The sequence below is a fragment of the Anastrepha ludens genome, chromosome 2 (assembly GCF_028408465.1).
Source record: "Anastrepha ludens isolate Willacy chromosome 2, idAnaLude1.1, whole genome shotgun sequence".
NCBI lineage: Eukaryota > Metazoa > Arthropoda > Insecta > Diptera > Tephritidae > Anastrepha > Anastrepha ludens.
Genome location: NC_071498.1, coordinates 159,832,995 through 159,853,063, shown reverse-complemented (window position 1 = coordinate 159,853,063; position 20,069 = coordinate 159,832,995). Strand labels below are relative to the sequence as shown.

General features: G+C 37.0%; 1 protein-coding gene across 1 annotated transcript in view; it reads right to left on the bottom strand.

Annotated features, from left to right (window-relative positions):
* The window catches only part of LOC128855689 (GATA-binding factor C), a 239,954-nt gene that overhangs the window by 22,426 nt on the left and 197,459 nt on the right, over positions 1-20,069 (bottom strand). Inside the window, exon 6 of the mRNA XM_054090818.1 lies at positions 9,916-10,059. Within this exon, the coding sequence (XP_053946793.1) occupies positions 9,916-10,059 (144 nt within the window). The remainder of the gene's footprint in view (positions 1-9,915; positions 10,060-20,069) is intronic.

Below are 20,069 nucleotides of genomic sequence, written 5' to 3'. Positions count from 1 at the left end.
ATAACACCTGTTATTGGAAAACCTTTTATTCAGTAAGCTTTGCCATTTTATCACGCAACATTTCGTTTTTAAAGTCGCGAGTCGCAAATAAGACGATGGGTTTGGAATGATGATTTTTACTGCGCGCTATTTCCACACTCTTCACTACATCTTCGATTGAACCAATTATGGATATTGTTGGTCTAAATCCATGCTGTCTCATTGATAGGCCTCCCGCGTTGCTTATAGCTTCGTTCAGGCGCGACTTCAGAATTCGTTCTAGCAGCTTAGCCGCTGTGTCAAGCAAGCAAATTGGTCTTTACGACGATGGACTGTCGTTATATAGCTCTTAATTTCTGTCCTCCCCGATGCGAGATAAGGACTCTACAAAACGCTTCCAACGGTCACGATCCTTCGCGCTGGCTTTGACTTCTTTTAAGGATTTCCGAGCTGCCTTAAGTTCTTTTTCGATAGCTCTCTTCCAAGTGTATCTAGGGCGTCCTTTTTTTCTACTGCGTTGCGGAATCCAATTGAATACAAAACATGACCTGCATTTTTCTGTGAGATCCTTTCGAAGAGTATGGCCAATACACTTCCACTTCCGCTACTGTATCTCAGTCTGGATGTGTAACTGCTTACAATTCGCCCAAAGCTCTGTGTTGTTGATTGCTCTGGGCCACCAAACCCGCAATAAACGTCTTAGACATTTGTTGACATAAACTTGCAGCTTATTTGCGAGCAAGTCTGTCGCGAACGAGGTCTCACAACCATACAAAAGGACCGATTTTACATTTGAGTTGAAAACACGCAGCTTTGTAAGAGATGAAGTCCGAAAAAACAAAACTGAGCTAAAATAGAAACGACAGGAGCTTTGTTCTGATAACTTTGAGTTTATTTATTCAAAATAGTCCACTCTGACCTCGATACACTGTTTTGCGCAGTGGGAGAGTGTTTCAGGTCACTGACCGGAAGGTCCTTCAGGATGTTGGTACAAGCCTTTTGGATGACCTCTACGGACGCAAAACGTTTTCCTTTCATGACCAAATGGAATTTTCCGAATAGGTAGAAGTCACAGGAAGCCATATCAGGCAACTACGGTGAGTGATTGATGGTTATGTGTGTGTGGAAATCGATGTAGAATTCCATATCTTGTTCAGTTGAGCGAACGTTCTATGAGCTTTTCCGATTCTGATTTATATGTCGTCTGCTGCACCTCCGTCCGTAGAAGCTACACTTCCCAGGTGAAGTTGTTGACATTTTGTATGCTGGAATTCATAACGCTAAAGCTAAGCTTGGATCTGCGACATTTAGTTTAATTCGTACTGGGTTCTAATTAGTGGGCGCAATGCCTCGACGATATAAGGCATCCCAGAAGAACGACACCTATACGCGTTTAGGGGGTGTATGTTTCAGTAACGGTGCGTGCGTTCGAAATAGGAAATAGGGAGTTATAATGCTTCTCATCTGGGCCTCTCCAAGTGCTGATGTGATTTTGCTCCAAGTTTTTTCCTAACAATCTCATAACCGAGGCAACCACAAGGCTTATGGTTCATGACGTTCCGAAATCCTTCTCATTTCTCTCTTTGCTTGTTGACATACCCTATGATCAAAAAGTGCCGGGAAGGTGATGTTGACTATTTTCTTTGATTGCCAAGACGTAATGTACGATGAGTACCTTCCATTGGGCCAGACAGTCAATAAAGAACATTATTTATCCGTTTTGAAGCGTTTAAGAGATGCTGTATATCGCAAACGGCCGGAAATGTGGGCAAACAATTCTTGGATTTTGCATGATGATAACGCGCCATCGTACCGAGCTCAAATTGTGCTGGATTATTTGACCAAACACCAAGTAAGTACCATCGTACAAGCACCGTATTCTCCTGATATGGCGCCGTGCGACTTCTTTTTGTTTCCCAAGTTGAAGTTACCACTTCGCGGAAGGAGATTTCAGTCGATAGAGGAGATCAAAGAGAATTCGACGAAGCAGCTGAAGGCCATCCCTTCGTTGGCCTACCAGGGGTGCATGGAGGACTGCGTTAAACGTTGCCACATCTGTATTGCTTCAGACGGGTTATATTTTGAAGGAGATAAAATAAATTTGACTGAAATTTAACTCTGATTTGTTTTATTTAAATATTCCCGGTACTTTCTGATCATAGGGTTGCACAGATATACCCTATGATCAGAAAGTACCAGGAATGTTCTCTATTTTTTTCGAATTTGATGCCTACTGTGAGCATGAAAGATTAAGTGGAGTGGTGACGGCTTATTAGAGAAACAAAAACTTCTTCCTACAGTTTGATATTTCATGGCCAAAGTGGATTTCGAAGCTGGCCCCACTGAATGGTAGTAGAGCACAAGCCCACTCGAATACTACACCAAAATGGAGATTGAAAATATTCCCTGGTAGCTGGCATGAAGCGAGTCCATGTAATGCAATAAATATTAATGTGCGTCCCGCAAGGCTTTTTAGATGTTTGGTCGACCTCCTCCTTCTATAAATGGATGGATCTACAGTTTCAAGCCGACTCCGAACGGTAGATATTTTTTTATTTTTATGAGGAACTTTTTCATGGCAGAAATACACTCAGAGGTTTGCCATTGCCTGCCGAAGGGCGATCGCTATTAGAAAAAAACTTTTTCTTCAATTTAGTGTTTCACCGAGATTCGAACCAACGTTCTCTCCTGATTCCGAATGGTAGTCACGCACCAACTCCTTTTCTTTATTTTATTTTAGTCTACATAAATATTACTTAATTGTAGATAAGCAAAATGCATTTTAATGCCAGTTGATGCCGATTTCAGTAACTTAAACTTTTTTAATATTTTTGAAAAAACATTTCTTTTCGCTTTGTGGAACAGCATTTTGTTTTTACTTTTTGGTATAGGAAAAATATGTACACTCAATACTATTTTGAAATCTCTTAATTCCAAAATCTTAAAATAATTATCTTAATCCACCAAAGCTGCCTATGGAAACTTTGCCTAATACAACTTGCCATGCAACGGGTATTTTGCCATTTCGGCAGGGCTGTCTAAGCGCGTTATCTGATTGAAAATTGATTTGCAAAAATTGTAAATAGTACACAAAAACAACAACAAATTCAAAATAGCAAAAGTCGCATGTGTGTCGCTCGTCGCTCTATGCGCTTACACTGGCAGACAGCGGCGATTTGGGTGGCTTGCAACTACTGCATATTTTGCACTAATGATGTGGCATGTAACAAAGTTGCACTTTTGCTTTAATTCTGCAGTGGATTTTCACATTTCTGTACGTGCATACATACATACGTTTGTATGCATGCATGCAAGTGCCTTATCGGCTTTTTGTGATGAACATATTTCAATGTAAAAATATAATTTATATGAGAGTACTGTTTGGCAGTTCGCTGGCAGGCAGTGCATCAAATGGGAAGAAGAAATATTTCAAAACATTTTTGTTTTTCTTTTTCAATTGGCCATTGCCCCATCTTGATTAGATGCCAATCAGCAGCGCAGCAAATACCAAGCGACGCGCAACTCACTACATATTTTTGCGCGACCGCAAGTGTACTCGTATACACACACATTTATGTGTGTGCATTTGTATTTGTCACAACACAGAGCGCGCAAATGGGTGAGCCGTCACAGTGCTCCACCATCTCCTGCCTGCCCACAGCCGCTGTATGTGCACTTGTATTGTATCTATTTACATACATGTGTGGATGTGTATGTGCATGTGAGTATGCATGTAATTCTCCACGCCGAACTCCCTCAACTTTGTCGTCTCCCACTTCAACTCTCCTTCTATTACAGTTGTATTTGCCTACTAGCGCGCATATCAGGGGGCAGCAATCCATCTGCTTCAATCGCTACACATCTAACTGCATACATAAGCACATATAAATTATATGTATGCGTGTCGATGTGCCTATACATACATTCGTAAGATATCTAGGCATGCAGTCATGTGCGCCCTTTTAAATAAGTTCTGCGCTCTTTGTCCCCATCATGCCGAGTGGCCGCCATGTACAATTCGGCAGCGCGGGCGAATATTTTTGCGCTCGTAAATTGTCAGCTGTGTGTGGGCTCGCACGTCTAATGCGCAATCTGATTGGCGATTTATGGAAATTTTGTTGCCTGCTAACTTATTAGTCGTTGGAAGCACACACACATACTCCCACAAACATATGCGTGTGCACTGTTATGCTTGTATGCGAGTATTGGCATGTGAATTTGCATGTCCGCTTGCCGTTGTCTGTCTCTGGTGAGTGCTGTTATAATTCAGTTCTAATGCACCCACCCACACACACACTCTTTATATGGCCAAACAACTGTTGGGCAGTTGGTTGGTTTCTCTGTGCGGTCATTAGTATGTTGGACATCATTTGATGGTGGCTTTAAAGACGAATCAACTAACAAATCGACTATGGTTGGCGTTGATGGCGTTGCCGATGATGAATGTAAATTTACGCCTGGTGTTAGTTATTGGCTACTGTATTGGGGTCTGTGGGAGTAAATTTATGGTGGTTGCATTTAGTTCGACGAGAGTATTTAAAATAAAAACAAGAAATATAATAAATAAACAAAAAAAATACTAATAATAAAAAGTTCATATTATTCTATGGCACTTGTTTTTCGAAAGCGGCAAAGTCATTAAATTTCCTTAAAAGAAGGGCCAACATCCCAACTGCGGCGGTAGGAGAAATTTAGTTAAAATTCACCATTCTCAAAGCATATTATATATTTATATTTCTCAATAGTTCTCAAATTCGGTCTACCATCATCATGGAAATTAGGGAAGCTAAAATGTTTGTGTAAAGCTTTACCATTAAGCTCAGGTTCGGATTATATTGTACTTAAGGCTAATAGTCCGGCGGCGCCGTCAAGTTACAAAAAATGTTGCAAAATTTTTACAGTTTTAAAAATTGATTTGAGTTCGCAATAAAGATACATGATTTCCTCCCCAAAATAAAGGGTGGTTAAATTTCAAGGGCCGATGTTGAATGTGAACCACACCTAAACGTCAACGACACCATTGGACTTCTTTCTTTGGGGTTATTTGAAAGAAAAGGTATACGTCGATAAGCCAGCAACAATTCAAGAGCTAAAGGATAAGATAATTCGGCACATTAACCGCATAGAACCTCAATTATGCCTCAGCGTCATCGAAAATGTGGACCATCGAATGGAGGTGTGCCGCCGAGGCCGCGGCGGCCATTTGCCAAATATTTTCTTTTATGCGTGATTGAGCCATACCAATATTATCATATTAAAGAGAAATTACCATAATTTCCTAAAACACTGTATTTTATTCAAAATCAACACCGGCCTTTGAAACTTAACCACACTTTACATCAAACGCACCATTACTGGGCACGAGACGTGGGTTTTTAAGTACGACACACAATCCAGATATCAGGCAATTGAGTAGAGACCACCGAATTAACCAAGACTAAAAAAACTATTTCATTTTCAGTGAAAGTCAGTCCTCATGGTTTTTATGTATTGCAACGGTATTTTAAACCACGAACGTCAGACAGTTCATAAGGACTATTATTTGTGTATTATGAGGCGCTTACGTGAAACAATTCGCCAATTTTGCCATCATTATCCGTAATTTTTTGACCAAGAACAAAATGAATGGCATCCACCTCCCATCGAATTCATCTGATATGTTTCTCTGGGATTTTTTTCTGTTTGATTAAATCAAATTCCACTATAGGGAACGCGTTTCAATAGCCAAAAGTAGGAAGAAAGCAATGGCAAATCGAAGACGGCTCTGATGGCTACGCCGAAAATAGAGTTCTAGAAATGTTTCGAGAGCTTGATTAAACGCTGGCATAAGTGCGGTGGCAGTTAATGGGCAGTACTTTGAAGGCGATAAAATTACTTTCGAGGGGAACAAACCTGTATTTTAAATTCTTTGAATATGGTATGTAACTGGTTTGCGTCATATGAACGCAGAAGTTTAGAAGAAGGCAAGCTGCAATGATGCGGCCCTCACAGTGTGCGAGCGAAGGATTCTGCGGAAGATTTATGGACATTTTGTGTGCACTGGCGATGAGCTATTTTTGTGGCCTTTTCAGCAATACCAGCATAGTGCAGTGACGAAAAATCTAGCAGCTGCATTGGTCAGTTCAAGTCATATGAATAGATACAAACACGCCAGCGCTGAAAGTGCCTGCTTGTAGTAGCAGAGAAGAAGTAATACGCTTTATGTGTTGGAAAGAGCAAGTGAAGGACTTGACTGCATGTTGCTTGATATTTATGACTTAATATTTATATTGTATATGCTATACTGGCCGCCGTAGCCGAATGGGTTGGTGCGTGACTACTATACGAAATTCACAACGTAGGTTCGAATTTCGGTGAAACACCAAAATAAAGTAAAAGTTTTTTCCAATAGCAGTCGCCCCTCGGCAGGCAATGGCAAACCTCCGAGAGTATTTCTGCAATGAAAAAGCTCCTCATTAAAAATATTTGCCGTTCGGAGTCGGCTTGAGACTGTAGGTCCCTCCATTTGTGGAACAAAATCAAGACGCACCTCACAAATAGGAGGAGCGCGGCCAAACACACAAAAAGTGTATAAGCGCCAATTATATATATATATATATATACTGGGTGAAGTTGCTTTCAGATTACTTCGTTTTGAGGCTGTGGGAAAATGCTGATATGACAACATCAAGGCATTCAGTGCTCACTCTAAAATGTATATTTCAGATTTTGGTGTGTAAAGAGGTATAAGTACAAGATCTGCTTGGTATAGATGAGCAATAATTACTAAGATCACATGACGTTTCAACGTTTCCAACCCAAGTTTTTCGACTACATGAAATAATCTGGAGTTAGAATTTTGCTGTTGGCTCAGGTTTCCGACATATTTTAACCTTAAATTGTAAAAAATGTGATTTTTGACCTATATTTGCGATTTTTGGCCTATATTGAGGTCATCATATTTTAGCAACGATGCTAGATAAAAGAGATTTTGGAATCAAGTGATCTCAGCTGCGGGCATTTTCTACTTATGGATCTGTACAATGCACAAAAGTCAGACGATTTTATTGTTGGTACTAGAAAGCAACCTTTTCGGTTCCGCAGTCGTGTTAGACGACCCACCTAAGCTTGAATTTCGAAAGTGCGCATTCAAAGAGCTTATCAGTCTGTAGACCTTTGTGTTTCTTTTCGAATCAGTTTTGAAATCATCCAACAACATTAACCAGATTGCTGCATATTTTTCTCTAAAATTTTGCTTTTGTTAACAAATTTATTTGGCTTCGGTAATAAATTCTTCCACTCTTCCTTGAGAGAGAGTGAGAGAGATATAGAGAGGGAGAGTGAGTGAGTAGAAACAAAGTTACTGACATGTAAATGACACTTTGCACAAAACTTTTACACGCGCACCAAACAATCGCCCCAACTCAAGTAGTGAAAGAAAAACAACAGAAAAAAACTTAAAAAAATCTTATCCCTAAAGCAAACTTTGAGAAAACTTTCAAGGTACCAGGCTGGCGCACAGGTAACAGGCAACAAATTCAAGTTAAAAAATAAATATCTTACAAACATTTTTTCAAATCGTTTGCTGAAATGTTTATTGCCCATCGTGCGGTGGTCTATTCCTTCCAATAGCTTCCAGCAACCCTCAAATTAGGTAGCAGGTTTTTTTTTACGTTTACTGGGCTAATGAATTTTTAATGCGCAAAACTTTACGTTTGTTTTGTTTTCATTTTTTTGTTGTTGTTTTATTTTGCTTTGTTTTATTTATTTTATTTTTTTTCGTTTTTGGTGTTTTTTTTTGGACTACACTACCGGCCGTTGGTTCATAGACATTGAGCTTGTGTGTGTGTGTGTGTGTGCGCGCTATTTTGTTGGACAGCGGCACACTTGTGAATTTTTATGAAGTCTCATGAATTCTAAGGCACCCTAATAAAGGCTAAGACAAAAAAAAAACAAAAAAAAAACGTATAAATAAACAAAAGTTCATTTACGCAAATAGTCGCAGGAGGAAAAATATTTTACCATCGTAACTCAGTTTCCGAAAATTGAATTTTACTTCCACATCAATGGCGCAGCACAAATATATAACGTTGCATGAGTGTATGTATGTGCATAAGTACACCTTTGCAGCAGAAAGTAAGCGCTTGAGCGACACCCATCTCAACAACAACAGCCCATCACCCACTCCACCCACTACAACAACAACCACTACCCACCCATAGCTGTCAACTTAACTACACATAAATTACCCCAATTTAGCCGGTAAGCGATTTCCTCCCCATTTATTTTCGAACTCGTTGCTTATCGCATCTTTACAGCCCGCGCTGTGCACGCGGCAGCCGCTGTTTGTTGCTTATCTTATCGTCATACAGTGCAGAGGCACACAAACAACAAAAATGTTACAGTAACAAAAGCAACAATGCAACGATGCTTGATGCATAGCATCTTTAAATAATCATCAGCAATTCATCAAAACGTTTGAGAGCAACACCGAACCGAGCGGTGGCGGTGGCGGTGGCGTCGGCAAGGTCGAATGCGTGGTCGCATTAATACTTTGACTGACCGCTTTTGTTGTGTTTGCCGGCTGAACATAGCACCCGCCTAACTCTACATAAAGTGCAAATCTGATTTCCGTTTAAGCTGTGTACTTCACACGCACGCCGCTTCACACAGCGCGCAACACCCTTACGCCCGAGAGTATTTGCGCTGTTGTTCACCCCAACGCCTTGGCTGCATTTACTCGCTACTCGCTTACAACAAAGTGTAACCGTCTGTCTGCTCGTCTGTGCGTCTGTCCGTAGATCAGTTCCTTCGTACGTACGTCCGTCCGTTCGTCCGTCATCTTTGAATTGCGCCCCTTAGCGCACACGTATGGGTGTCAATTTTAATCTCATCACATTTCCGCTACCCTGCACTTGATTTCCGCTACCAAGCGGCGGTGCTGTAAAGTGAAGCAGCAAAAGAAAATTTGGGGTAACTTGAGCACTTGCATGCGAGGAAAACACAACAACAAAAGTTACAGCAATGTTGTGCTGGTGATGAGCGCGCACGTGTGTGTGTGTGTGTGAGTTTGTGTTGGTGTACTAACCAAAGTGCAAGTATCACTGGATCACACACTCTTGCGCACACAGGCAAATCTGCCAGGCTAAATGGTGTGTGAAATCGCTGCCGCGCACTTAGCGAGGGTTAAGCGCCATGAAGTTTATTTACTGCTGCTGCTGTTCGAGTGTTTGTTGGTTTTACCAATTTATTGATGTTTTGTTTTTGTAGCATACTTATGGCTTTTTTTTTTTGTGTTGTTTTTTTTTGGTATTATAAACGATTTAAATACTTATATCATTAAGCTATCATCAGCGGATTTACGGCGCAGCAGCACCCGCTGTGTCGCATCACTGCCAGCCGCCGCGGCGTGATACCGGAATCGCGCGCCCTGTTAGTGTATCCGTCGCGGCGCCACTTGGTTGGCTGTGTGACTTTGGAAATTTGTTAGCGTTTCAGCGTTGTTAGGCAAACAAATTCTGACAGCATTAACATACTAATAAATGTGCATATGTATATGTATACGTTTGTGCATAAATCGCTGCTAAGCGTGTCATTTTTATTGCTGACGCGCGCGTTGATGCAGCCGAAAGCATATGCAGCGCGGATTAGCTCGGTGTGTTCACAGCTACTTGCAATGGAGACGGCTCCCATGAGCACATCAATATGAGCGCAAAGCACTAAAAACTATACGTAAATTAACTTGAGGTCTTTTACTGGTACTTGGCCGGAAATAAAATGCGGAAGTGATTCATGTTGACAGAGCGCGCGGCAAAGTAACAATGGCGTTGGTGCGCGCCGCTCAGAAGCGCTGCAATTCGGTTGGCGGAAAAGTAACTATTTGCTGTTTTTTTACCATTCACACTTTCTCTAATAATTTATCTGCTATTTATGTTGTTCGTTTCATTTTTTACTTACATTATGCAACTTGTAGTAGAGCCCGCAAGCATTACACACTGGCTCACCGCTGGCGTTCCGCCGCCAAAGGGTTGTCGTTGTGGTTTTGCAATTCGCACACGATGTCCCCGCTCGCTTCGCGGCACTTTGCAGTGACTGCAGTGTCTGAAAAAGAAAGAGTAGAAAAAATACAAATAAGTATGAGCGAATTTTTCGGTGGCAAGAAAAGGGTGAACAGCTAACCAAATTTTGTTGGTAATAAATTTAATTTTGTGTAATTTTCTGCCGCTGATACAAACGAAATTACAGAAAGATGGCGGTTGATTAAGTAATTTGCTGGTAAGTAATTTAATCGCTATCAGTTAGAACTGGTGTCTGAGGGGAGGGGATAGAAAAACGAATTGCAGTAGGGTATTTATTTATTTGAGCTTTGCAGTTTAAGGAGTCTGTGGACGCATGCCTTTAACTAGGTTCGGTTGGTTAGGTTAGGTTAGGTTAGCCTGGTTGGCAATAAGCCACGCATAGTCATTTTGGTTCCTAGCGATAACAGATGTAGGCCGACCTTCAATGAATACTCAAAGTAGACATCATGAATGGTGGAATGGATGTCAGCGCTTTTGGCGAATCTAACCTTTAACTACCTTTTTAAATTTTTGTTATTGACATTTTTTGACTGTTAATTTTTTTTTATGGGAAGAATGCGATGCAAAATATGACGTGGTTGTATTGGGCTATGCCAGCAAAAACGCTACTGATATTCTACATAGATAATCACGCATATTTCTGCGAGGGTTGTTATATATATTTCTGGACTGGATTTGCGCACTTCTCGTGCCAGCGGTCTATTTTATGGTCTGACATCTTAAACTGTTGTAAAAATTGGAAAAAGTACTTTTCGAGATCACTTACTCATATCCATAGAAGGAGACTGCGCTCGAAATTAGTACTCGAATGACTGACATCCTTTTCAATCGCATCTGAGCATATCTTTCAAAGTCACAAGAACATTGCAGAAAACGGGTAAGCTGCCGTCTGCTTAGTAATAAGTTATCTTCGAGTTAGCATAGTGAGCGCTGAATGAGAGTACTGACATGCATGGCTACAAAATCCTTCTAAAAACGGGTGTTTTGAAGGCGATCGAAGAGGCTTCTAAGGCTGCCGGACTGGCAACTTTCGTTAACCTCCATGCAGTGAGGATAAACAAGACTTTGAGGTCATTATAAGGTAGCCATATGCGAGGTATTGACGTGCAATCAACTCAGCTTCCACTCCACAGAGGCCTCATTTTCGCGAGGCTAAAAATACGACAACTTGGCTTTCAGTTTAAACTACTAACTTTTGGGAAGCTCTTGAGCTTGGATATTAACCATCTGTGGAGTATTTGTTTTTAGCTATTTTAGGTAGTCTCTTACGGTTCTCGGACGCCTTACGTTGAAAATCATTTTTATGCTTTAAATTTTTTATATTTTTTTTCTGATTCTGTTTCCAGTAAAGTTACAGAGATGGGCAAAATACTCATTTCTATGAATTTTTTATGGCTTCTGCAAAGCCTTCTTTTTTAGTCCTTTATGAAATTGAAGGATTACCAAAAATATTCATGTATTAAATATTTCTACACATATTTCAGAATTTTATTAAAAAAAAACGTTGTAGCAAATAAAAATGCAGGAACTCATTTTCGGAGATAAGAGCTGAAATTCTATGACAGAAATTTTTTAATTATATTTTTTGAGCCGACATACACCTAAGCAATTCAAGTTCTCCAAGTAGATATTTTCGAAATTGTTGTAAATTCTTCTAAAAGTTATTTTAAATAAAGGCTGTAAAATTTTGAAATTTATTCAATGCAAATACATTTTGGTATAGATTTTTTAGAGTGAAATATATGCGGTTTTTTCTTTTTAACTTTCGTTTAGTTGTTTTCTTTCCATTTTTTTTTAGAAAAAATCTAATATAAATGGAACATTTTTTTGGGAAAAAGAAATTTTGAAAATTGTGGTAAGTCTTTCTAATAAATCGTTTATATAAAGGCTTGAGCATAATAAGAAAAATTTGGGAAACAATTTTTAAAAGTTGTAGCTTTATTCAATGTTAAAAATTTCGTATAGATTTCTTTAAGGTGAAATATGTTCAGTTTTTTTATCATTTAAGGCATTTTATGCATTTCCTTTTCAACTTTTTCAGAAAAAATATAATTTAAAAAAAATTTTTTTTGAAAAAAAATTTTGAAAATTATCGTAAATCTTTCTAAAAGTTCGTTTATATAAAAGCTTGAATATAATAGGAAGTGTGTTAAAAGAAATTTTTTTTTAAATATTTATTCAATGTTGAAAATATTCGTGTACATTTTTTAGAGTGAAATATCTTCGTTTTTAATATTTTTATACATTTATTTTATAGTTAAAAAAATAAATAAAGAAACAAATTTGTTGAAAAAAGTTTTGGAAAAAAAATTATTTCGTTTGTTAAAAATTTTGGCGAAAAACTATTTTTGTTACTTTTTTATACAATTATTTTTTTAATTTTTCAGAAAAACGGGAAAATTATTATTTTTTTTTCAAAAATTATTTGCACTGAAAAATGGTGAAAAAAATTTTAAAAATTTATTCAATATTGAAAATATTCGTATACATTTTTTTAAGTGAAATATCTTCACTTTTTACAAATATTTTTTTTTTGTTAAAAATTTTGGCGAAAACTATTTTTGTTACTTTTTTATAAATGTTTTTAATTTTGCAGAAAAAAAGGAAAATTTTTTTTTTCAAAAATTGAAAAATAATTTTTTTTTATAACTTTGTTTTCAAAAAAAAAAAAAATAGAATCAGAAAAAAAGGATATATAATTTTTGTTCTCAAAAATTCAAAAACTATTTCTTTTTTTAATTTAATTTTTACAAAAATTCAAAAATTATTTTTTTGCTCAAAATTTTCGTTAAAAACTACTTTTGACACTTTTGAAAAAAGTTTAAATTAAAATTATAATTTTTGTTTTTGGAAATTTTCTCAATTCATAAATAATTTTTTTGTTCAAAATTTTCGGAAAAACTAGTTTTGACACTTTTGAAAAAAAAATTTTAATTAAAATTATAATTTGTTTTTTGTTTTTTTGGAAATTTTCTCAATTTACATATTTTTACACTCAAGCCTCTTATAAATCAATTTTCAAAATAATTTGCTCCAATGTTTGAAATAATTGAGTCGGTTGATACAGAATCGCTCCGGTGGATGATGGCTTAAACTATAATTAAAAAATGTTTGGCATAGAATTTCAGCCCAGTATAGATATAATGAAAATGTTTTTCCACGTTTTTTATATTCTAAAGATTTGCTACAGAGTTATACACTAAAATACCAATATATGATAGAAGAAGAGGGTTAATATCTGCCAAAAACGATTTTCATATTAAAATGCTCCAATGAACATACTTTACAACAATGAATGATGGAAGTTTCGTATGCCTTTTTTTACTACGAAAGTGGTATACCTTGGGCCTCATAAAAATTATAAAATCAGATAATCAAACTTTAAAAGGATAGTATTGATCGTTGTTGGTCGCCTTGGAAATTTTTGGCGTTGGCGAAATTTTGATTATAATTTTTTTTGAGTCGGAATTTATTGTACACTGTTCTTGAGTCAACGAAATCCAGAAAACAAAAAAATATTTCCCGAAAATTTTTTCCATTGTTCTTCAAATAGAATAAATCGTCCCTACTAATGCGAAATGTGCAACAAGCACGCTAAAATGTCAAGTATGTGGCATGAACAGCGTACTCGTACGTATACAAAAATATTCCAAAACACGAATTCCCAAATAAATGCCAACAAGTGTGAATACGAGCGCGAAGTACACAAATCAATATGAAATCGTGTTTTTTAATCTTCCGCACACACACACACACACACACACACACACACGCACCTAACCATAAATAGCAACACACATCCGCATCGACACGCATACGCGCAGTGACCTGTCGCTTAATTTTATGCCCATCCAATGCAATCGTAATCGGCGCGCGAGCGCTCACCACTTTAATAGGCCACTGCGGAGTCAAGACCCGATTGAGTGAGTATACGAAGTGTGCATAGTTGGAGTTGCGGTGTTTGGCGAAGTTTTTACTGGAGCAGAGTGCATGAGTGGAGTGAAGTAATGAAGTGCAGCAGTCTAGTAGTGCAGCGAAGTGGAGCGGAGTGGAGTGGAGTGGTGTTGAAGCCGAGTGTAAATGTCGAATTCATTAAAATGGACCTTGTTAGCATTAAAATGTATTTTCTGTTTGTTGTTTTTCTTTTTTGTAATTGCTGTTCTTTGCGTTGTTTCGTAGCCGTTTGTGAGGTGTGAAATGTATTGCACCATACGTCTCCCTGCGTATCAACGGGTGCAAGATAAAAAAACAAAAAAAAAATAAAATAAAAAAAACAAAAGCAATAACAGTCACTAACATTGCAACAACCATCATCAACACCAGAGACCAGAGAGTTTTGTCGAATTGTCATGTTAACAACTTAATTTATACTGTTTGATGCGAATTGTTAGTATATGTACGTGTGTGTGTGCGGATGTGTTAGTCACAATCTGGCAGTTCGACTGCCGTTTTCTGATTGTTGCATTCTTATATTTATATATACATACATACATGTGTACATATGTAGGTGTGTGCCTACGTACCGCAGTGAAAGTTAGCGGTCAGTCTGCTTGACCCCATTTGGCAATTCGAATATTTTGGGAAAATTTTTAGAAAATATTTTTATAAAAATTTGCAGTCTTACATAGTGTTTAATGGGATATAGGTATATGTGAAGATGTAGTAAAGACTATTCAAATAAATAATTGATTTCAAATAAAAAAAATTAAGGGCAAAAATGTAAAAAATATTAAAAAAAAACGTAATGAAATGAGTGAATTGATTTTTTAAATATACATAATAGTTAAAAAATATAAAAAAATCCAAAAGTTTCAATGCAATTTTGGTAGGTATATTTTTCTTTGCCTTTGTTCTTTTTTTGTAATTTAAAAAATTATACACTCCCTTAATAAAATGCCACAGAAATATAAGTATTTTTAATAATAAATAAGATTTTGAAAAAAAAAACATTAAATTAAATTTTTTTTTAATTTAATAATTTTCATAATTCTCCAAAAAAATGTTAAAATTTAATAATTCTGAAGAATTCTTTTTTTAATTTGTTAGAAAAGTGTAACAAATTATATTATAAAAATTCGTATTAAAATGCATGAATATGCGCCGTAAAATTTTTAAGAAAAAAATTGAAAATATGAATAAATTTTTTGTTTATAAATTTCATAATTCTCAAAAAAAAGATTTAAAATTTAATAATTTTCTACAAAATTTGCTTTTTAATTTGTTAAAAAACTATTTCAAATCTTATTATTTGTATTGAAACGCATGCAAGTGCAGTATAAACTGAAAAAAATTAAAAAAAAGATTTTAATTCAATAATTTCCGAACAAATTTTAAATTTAATAATTTTCAAAAATTTTTTATTATGTTGTTAGAAAATTATTTTAAAGTCATGTGTCAAAGGTATTAAAAGAAATAAAATTTTTTTCCTAAACTAATAATTTTCAAAAAAAAATTTTAAAAATTAATAATTTTCAAGATTTTTGTATTATTTTTTAGCAAATGAGTCTAAAATCGCACTTCTTGAGGCTCTACAAAGGTATTAAAAATATTAAACTTTTTTTTGGAAATCTAATACAATAGTTTTCAAAAAAAGTTTTAAAATTTAATAAGTTTTAAGATTTTTTTATTAATATATTTTTTAGCAAATGAGTCTAAAATCGCACTTCTTGAGGCTCTACAAAGGTATTAAAAAAATTAAAATTTTTTTTCTAAATCTAATAATTTTCAAAAAAGTTTTAAAATTTAATAATTTTGAAGATTTTTTTTTTTATTATTTAATAATTTTAAAGATTTTTTTATAATTTTTTAGAAAATGAGTCTAAAATCGCACTTCTTGCAGCTCTACAAAGGTATTAAAAGAAATCAAACTTTTTTCTTAAACTAATAATTTTCAATGAGTCGGAAATCGCATTTGTTGCTGGTCTATAAACCTTCCAAACCTCGTTTTCACATTCCACTACGTTAATAGTGGGCGTTGCAATTAATTTCGGATTTCGCACATTTTATGGAAACTAAAACGGCCTGTGGATATCCGTTGCTGCCCCAATCATTGCGTATAAGCCATGTTGCATACATTTGTTGCTTGCTGTGTTCATTGCAATTGCCTCAATTGAAGTGTAAAATTATGTACGCGAAAATTGTGGCAAGTTCGTTAGGCATGTGGCACAAGTGGCACAGTGCAATAAACATTAGTTACGCCTGAAAAGAAGGCAGCAGCTACGTTTGAGGGAATTTATGCGTTCGCACAATAAAGCAACAAACAAAAAACCAAAGCACAACAGCCTTCAAAACTTGCCCGATGGAACAGGTGGTGGTGTGTGCGAAGCAGATACTGGTCGAGAAACATGCAACAGCGATTGAAAAAACATCAATTAAAAGTTCATCGTCAAACATGATCAATAGCAGACAGCGAACACAACGCGCCGGGCAGAGTAATAACAAGAAAAAAGAAAAAAGCAACAACAACAATGTCGTATACACTGCCTTTAGCGCAGCAGTAAGGCGAGAAACGCGAGCGTTTGAGCGTGTTGCATGAACATGATCACGATCAATACTACGAGTATACACAGCGCGAAGAAAAAGTGCAGACGTTGGAAAAAATGCCAACGTGCCAGGCGAGACCAAATGTGGCTCGAAAAGAGGGCCAACTAACTAGGCGTGTGCGCTGGCCTGGCCGAACGCAGGCTGGCAATAGTCGGCCCGGCACGGTCGGCGCATTACCGGCTGTGGTGTACGCTTGGTGGCAACTTGGAGTTGCGCTTGTGTGAAGTACATATTTCAATAAGAGAAAAAACGTAATGAAAATAAAAATAAAATAAATTCGAAATTAAAAGAGTCGAAATTTACGCTTAAGACAATCTTGCAACAGCAATGAAGTCGCAAGTTGCTTGCAGTTAAGGCTTCAGCAGAAAAAATTAAGCAGCAGTAATGCCAACAACTACAACAACCACAAGCAGTTTGGCATGTCGCATCTCACAGCGCATCTCAACAACCGAACGACAAAACGTACGAAACCATGTTGCAGGCAATTCGTGGAAATCACGGAAGGACGAATGAAAAGTAGCAACAAAGAAATTAAAAAGAGCTATAAAAGCTGAAGATTGAAAAAAAAGAAAATTGAAAACTAAAAATAAATGCTTGTGCAGAAGAAACAAATCTGCCTTTTTTATTCTTGGCTACTGAGAACCTTTTTTGTATCACCAGGGCTGGTGGGGCTGGTCCACCTCTGCTCGTTGGTGAGTGGAATATGCGCAGGCAAAGTAAAAAGTAGCTGTTGGTCGTCATGTGAAGTTTTGTAAAATTGTCATTTTAATGAATTGATGCTGCTGTTAAATAAAGTTCTTATGAAACACTAACGACGACGCGACGTATGGAAAGAATTCCGAAAGAGGCGAAGAGGTAAACAACAGCGGCGGGAGTTGGTGATGCAGATGAGACAAGAGAAAAGGAGAATTGAGGTATTTGGATTCTGGGTTATGCGGAAAAGGCGTCCAACACGCAAGTGTACATATGGATGTGTATGTATGTGTATGCATAGGTATGTTAATTTATGCTGCAAGGTTTTTTTTTTATTTAATGTCTTAATATTATTTCGAAAGAAAAATTTCTAATGAATTTATAAAGAATATAAAAAGTAACTAACTAAGTTACGGGGTGTAACACAAAACATGTTGGATTTTTAAAGTTCTACTTAAAATATTTAGACAATTTAAACTTGGTTGTCAATGTAGATTCGCGTAGACAAAATCCCACCATAATAAATCAAAAAGTGGAAGAAAACACCTCACTGGTGTACGGGAAGACCGAAAACTTATGCGCGAGTCTGTCAAAGATCGTAAAAAAATTCACTTTTGCCTTATAGCTGCACTGTCGAAAAAAATTGGAAAATCCGTTAGTGCTCGAATAGCTAGAAGAGGGTTTCTGAAAGTGCGTTTAAAAGGATGCAAAGCCTGAAAGAAGCCATGGCTTTCAGAAAAGAATCGGAAAAAGGGTTTAGAATGGGCTCTTCTATACCCACATTTTACGGAGGAAGATTGGTCGTATGCTCTGTGGTCTGATAAATCGAACTTCGAGGGAGGCTTAGTTTACATCATTTTAAAATATTAACAAGCATAGCTTCTTATCATAGTCCAATTGCGAGGAAATAACACAAATCTTATAAAATAATTTTTTTTCCTTTCCTATAGGTATTTGGAACACCTGGTGTGACGTTCGTGAGGCGACGGGTTACCGAGGAATATCATCCAGATTGCGTGGTACCCAGTGTTAAACAGGGGAGAGGCAGCATAATGATCTGGAACTGAATGGCTGCTGATGATGTCAGCGAAATGTTCATTTGCGAGAGTCGCATCGACAGTCAAAAGTAAATAAATTTATTAGAAACTGTATTTTCGGCGGCACTAATTTAGATGGGGTTCAATTCTAACAAGACAATGCTCCTTGTCACAAATCAGGGACTACGATGCATCTGTTTGGAGAAAAGAGCATTCGTTTGTCAGAATTCCCAGCAAAGTTTCCAGATCTAAGCCTCATAGAGCACATGTGGGATACTTTAAAACGTGAGATAAAGCATAACACAGCATATCATTGAAAATAGCCCTGAAAAATGCTTTCATTCACGATTGGAGCGCCATGAGAACAACTGAATGTGCAAAGCTTGTATGCAACATGCCCCAGAGGATTGCTGCTGCTCTCAAAGCAAAGTTTGGATGTAGAAAATATTAATGTTTTTATCACTAATTCCTTTTATTTACGCTGATTTATTAATAAAAGATCACTACTTCACTTTTTAAAGTTCCAATGGCTGCTGCTAAAACAAAATTATAGGACCATTTTGATTAAGTGTATAAAAAGTTCATACTAAAAATTAATGTACATTTGGCGGCGCAAAATTAATCATCCAATTTTGTTTTTGAATAACTTTTTTAATAAATAAAGAAAAGTATTGTGAGTATTAAAAATTTTTATTTCGACCTTTGCGCTCTTCACTGCTTGCTTGTTTGATTGACAAATCTGATTGAGCTACGACGCAAAAGTTATAAATCAGTCTATTAATTTTGCGCCATTTTGGAAATACAAAGTCAGAAAGATGACACTTTTGGCGCATATCGAGGTTATGTTTAGTTAAAAGAAGAACACACACCAAGTTTCACCAAGAACGGGTTATTTCTTAGCCTTCGTTTCGTTTGAATTGAGGAAGTCGAGTGATTTTCCTTTTCCATCACGACAACGCATCAGTTATGGTATGAGAATAGGGTTTCAACTGGTGTCAGTAATATCCCACTATTCTCTAGACTTGGCTCACTCGGATTCCTCGGACTACTATTTGTTTCCAACTTGAAGAAATGGTTGGCGGAAAAAAGATTTTATTCAAACGAAGAGGTGATTGCAGCAAGGAACGGATTCGATTTTTCAGACTTGGACAAATCCAATTGTTTGGAAGGGATCGACAAACTATGATAGCGTTTGACGAAGAACTTTTTTCTTTGTTTAACGAGGTGTAAAAGCATTCAAAAACCTTAGTCAGTGTGAGACTTTAACGTCACTAAAAGAACCTCAAGTCCAACGGTTCATCATACGGGGATACCCTTTTGGTAATTACGTCTGGAGGCCGTCGTTAGCAATAAGCTCAATCATCAGTTACGTTCGACTGCTGTTCGTCTTGCTGCATTTTATCTTGCCGCTGCGTTCATGTTGTATCCATTCGGACGACAAACTCAGCCAGCGTAATCGCTGGATCTTTATTCGCTGCGCTATGTCTATGTCGTCGTAAAGCTCATACAGCTCATTGTTCCATCGCCTGCGATATTCGCCGTCACAAGCGATTCTTTCTCTCAAGCACTTCAAGGGAGGCCTCATCGGATGTTGTCATCGTCCAAGCTTCTGCGCCATACGTTAGGACGTCATGATGAGAGCCTTGTAGAGTTTAGTGTTAGTTTTGTTCGTCGCGAGAGGACTTAGCGCTCAATTATTTACATAGTCCAAAGCCACACTTGTTGGAAAGGTAGTTTCTCCGTTGGATCTCAAGCCTGA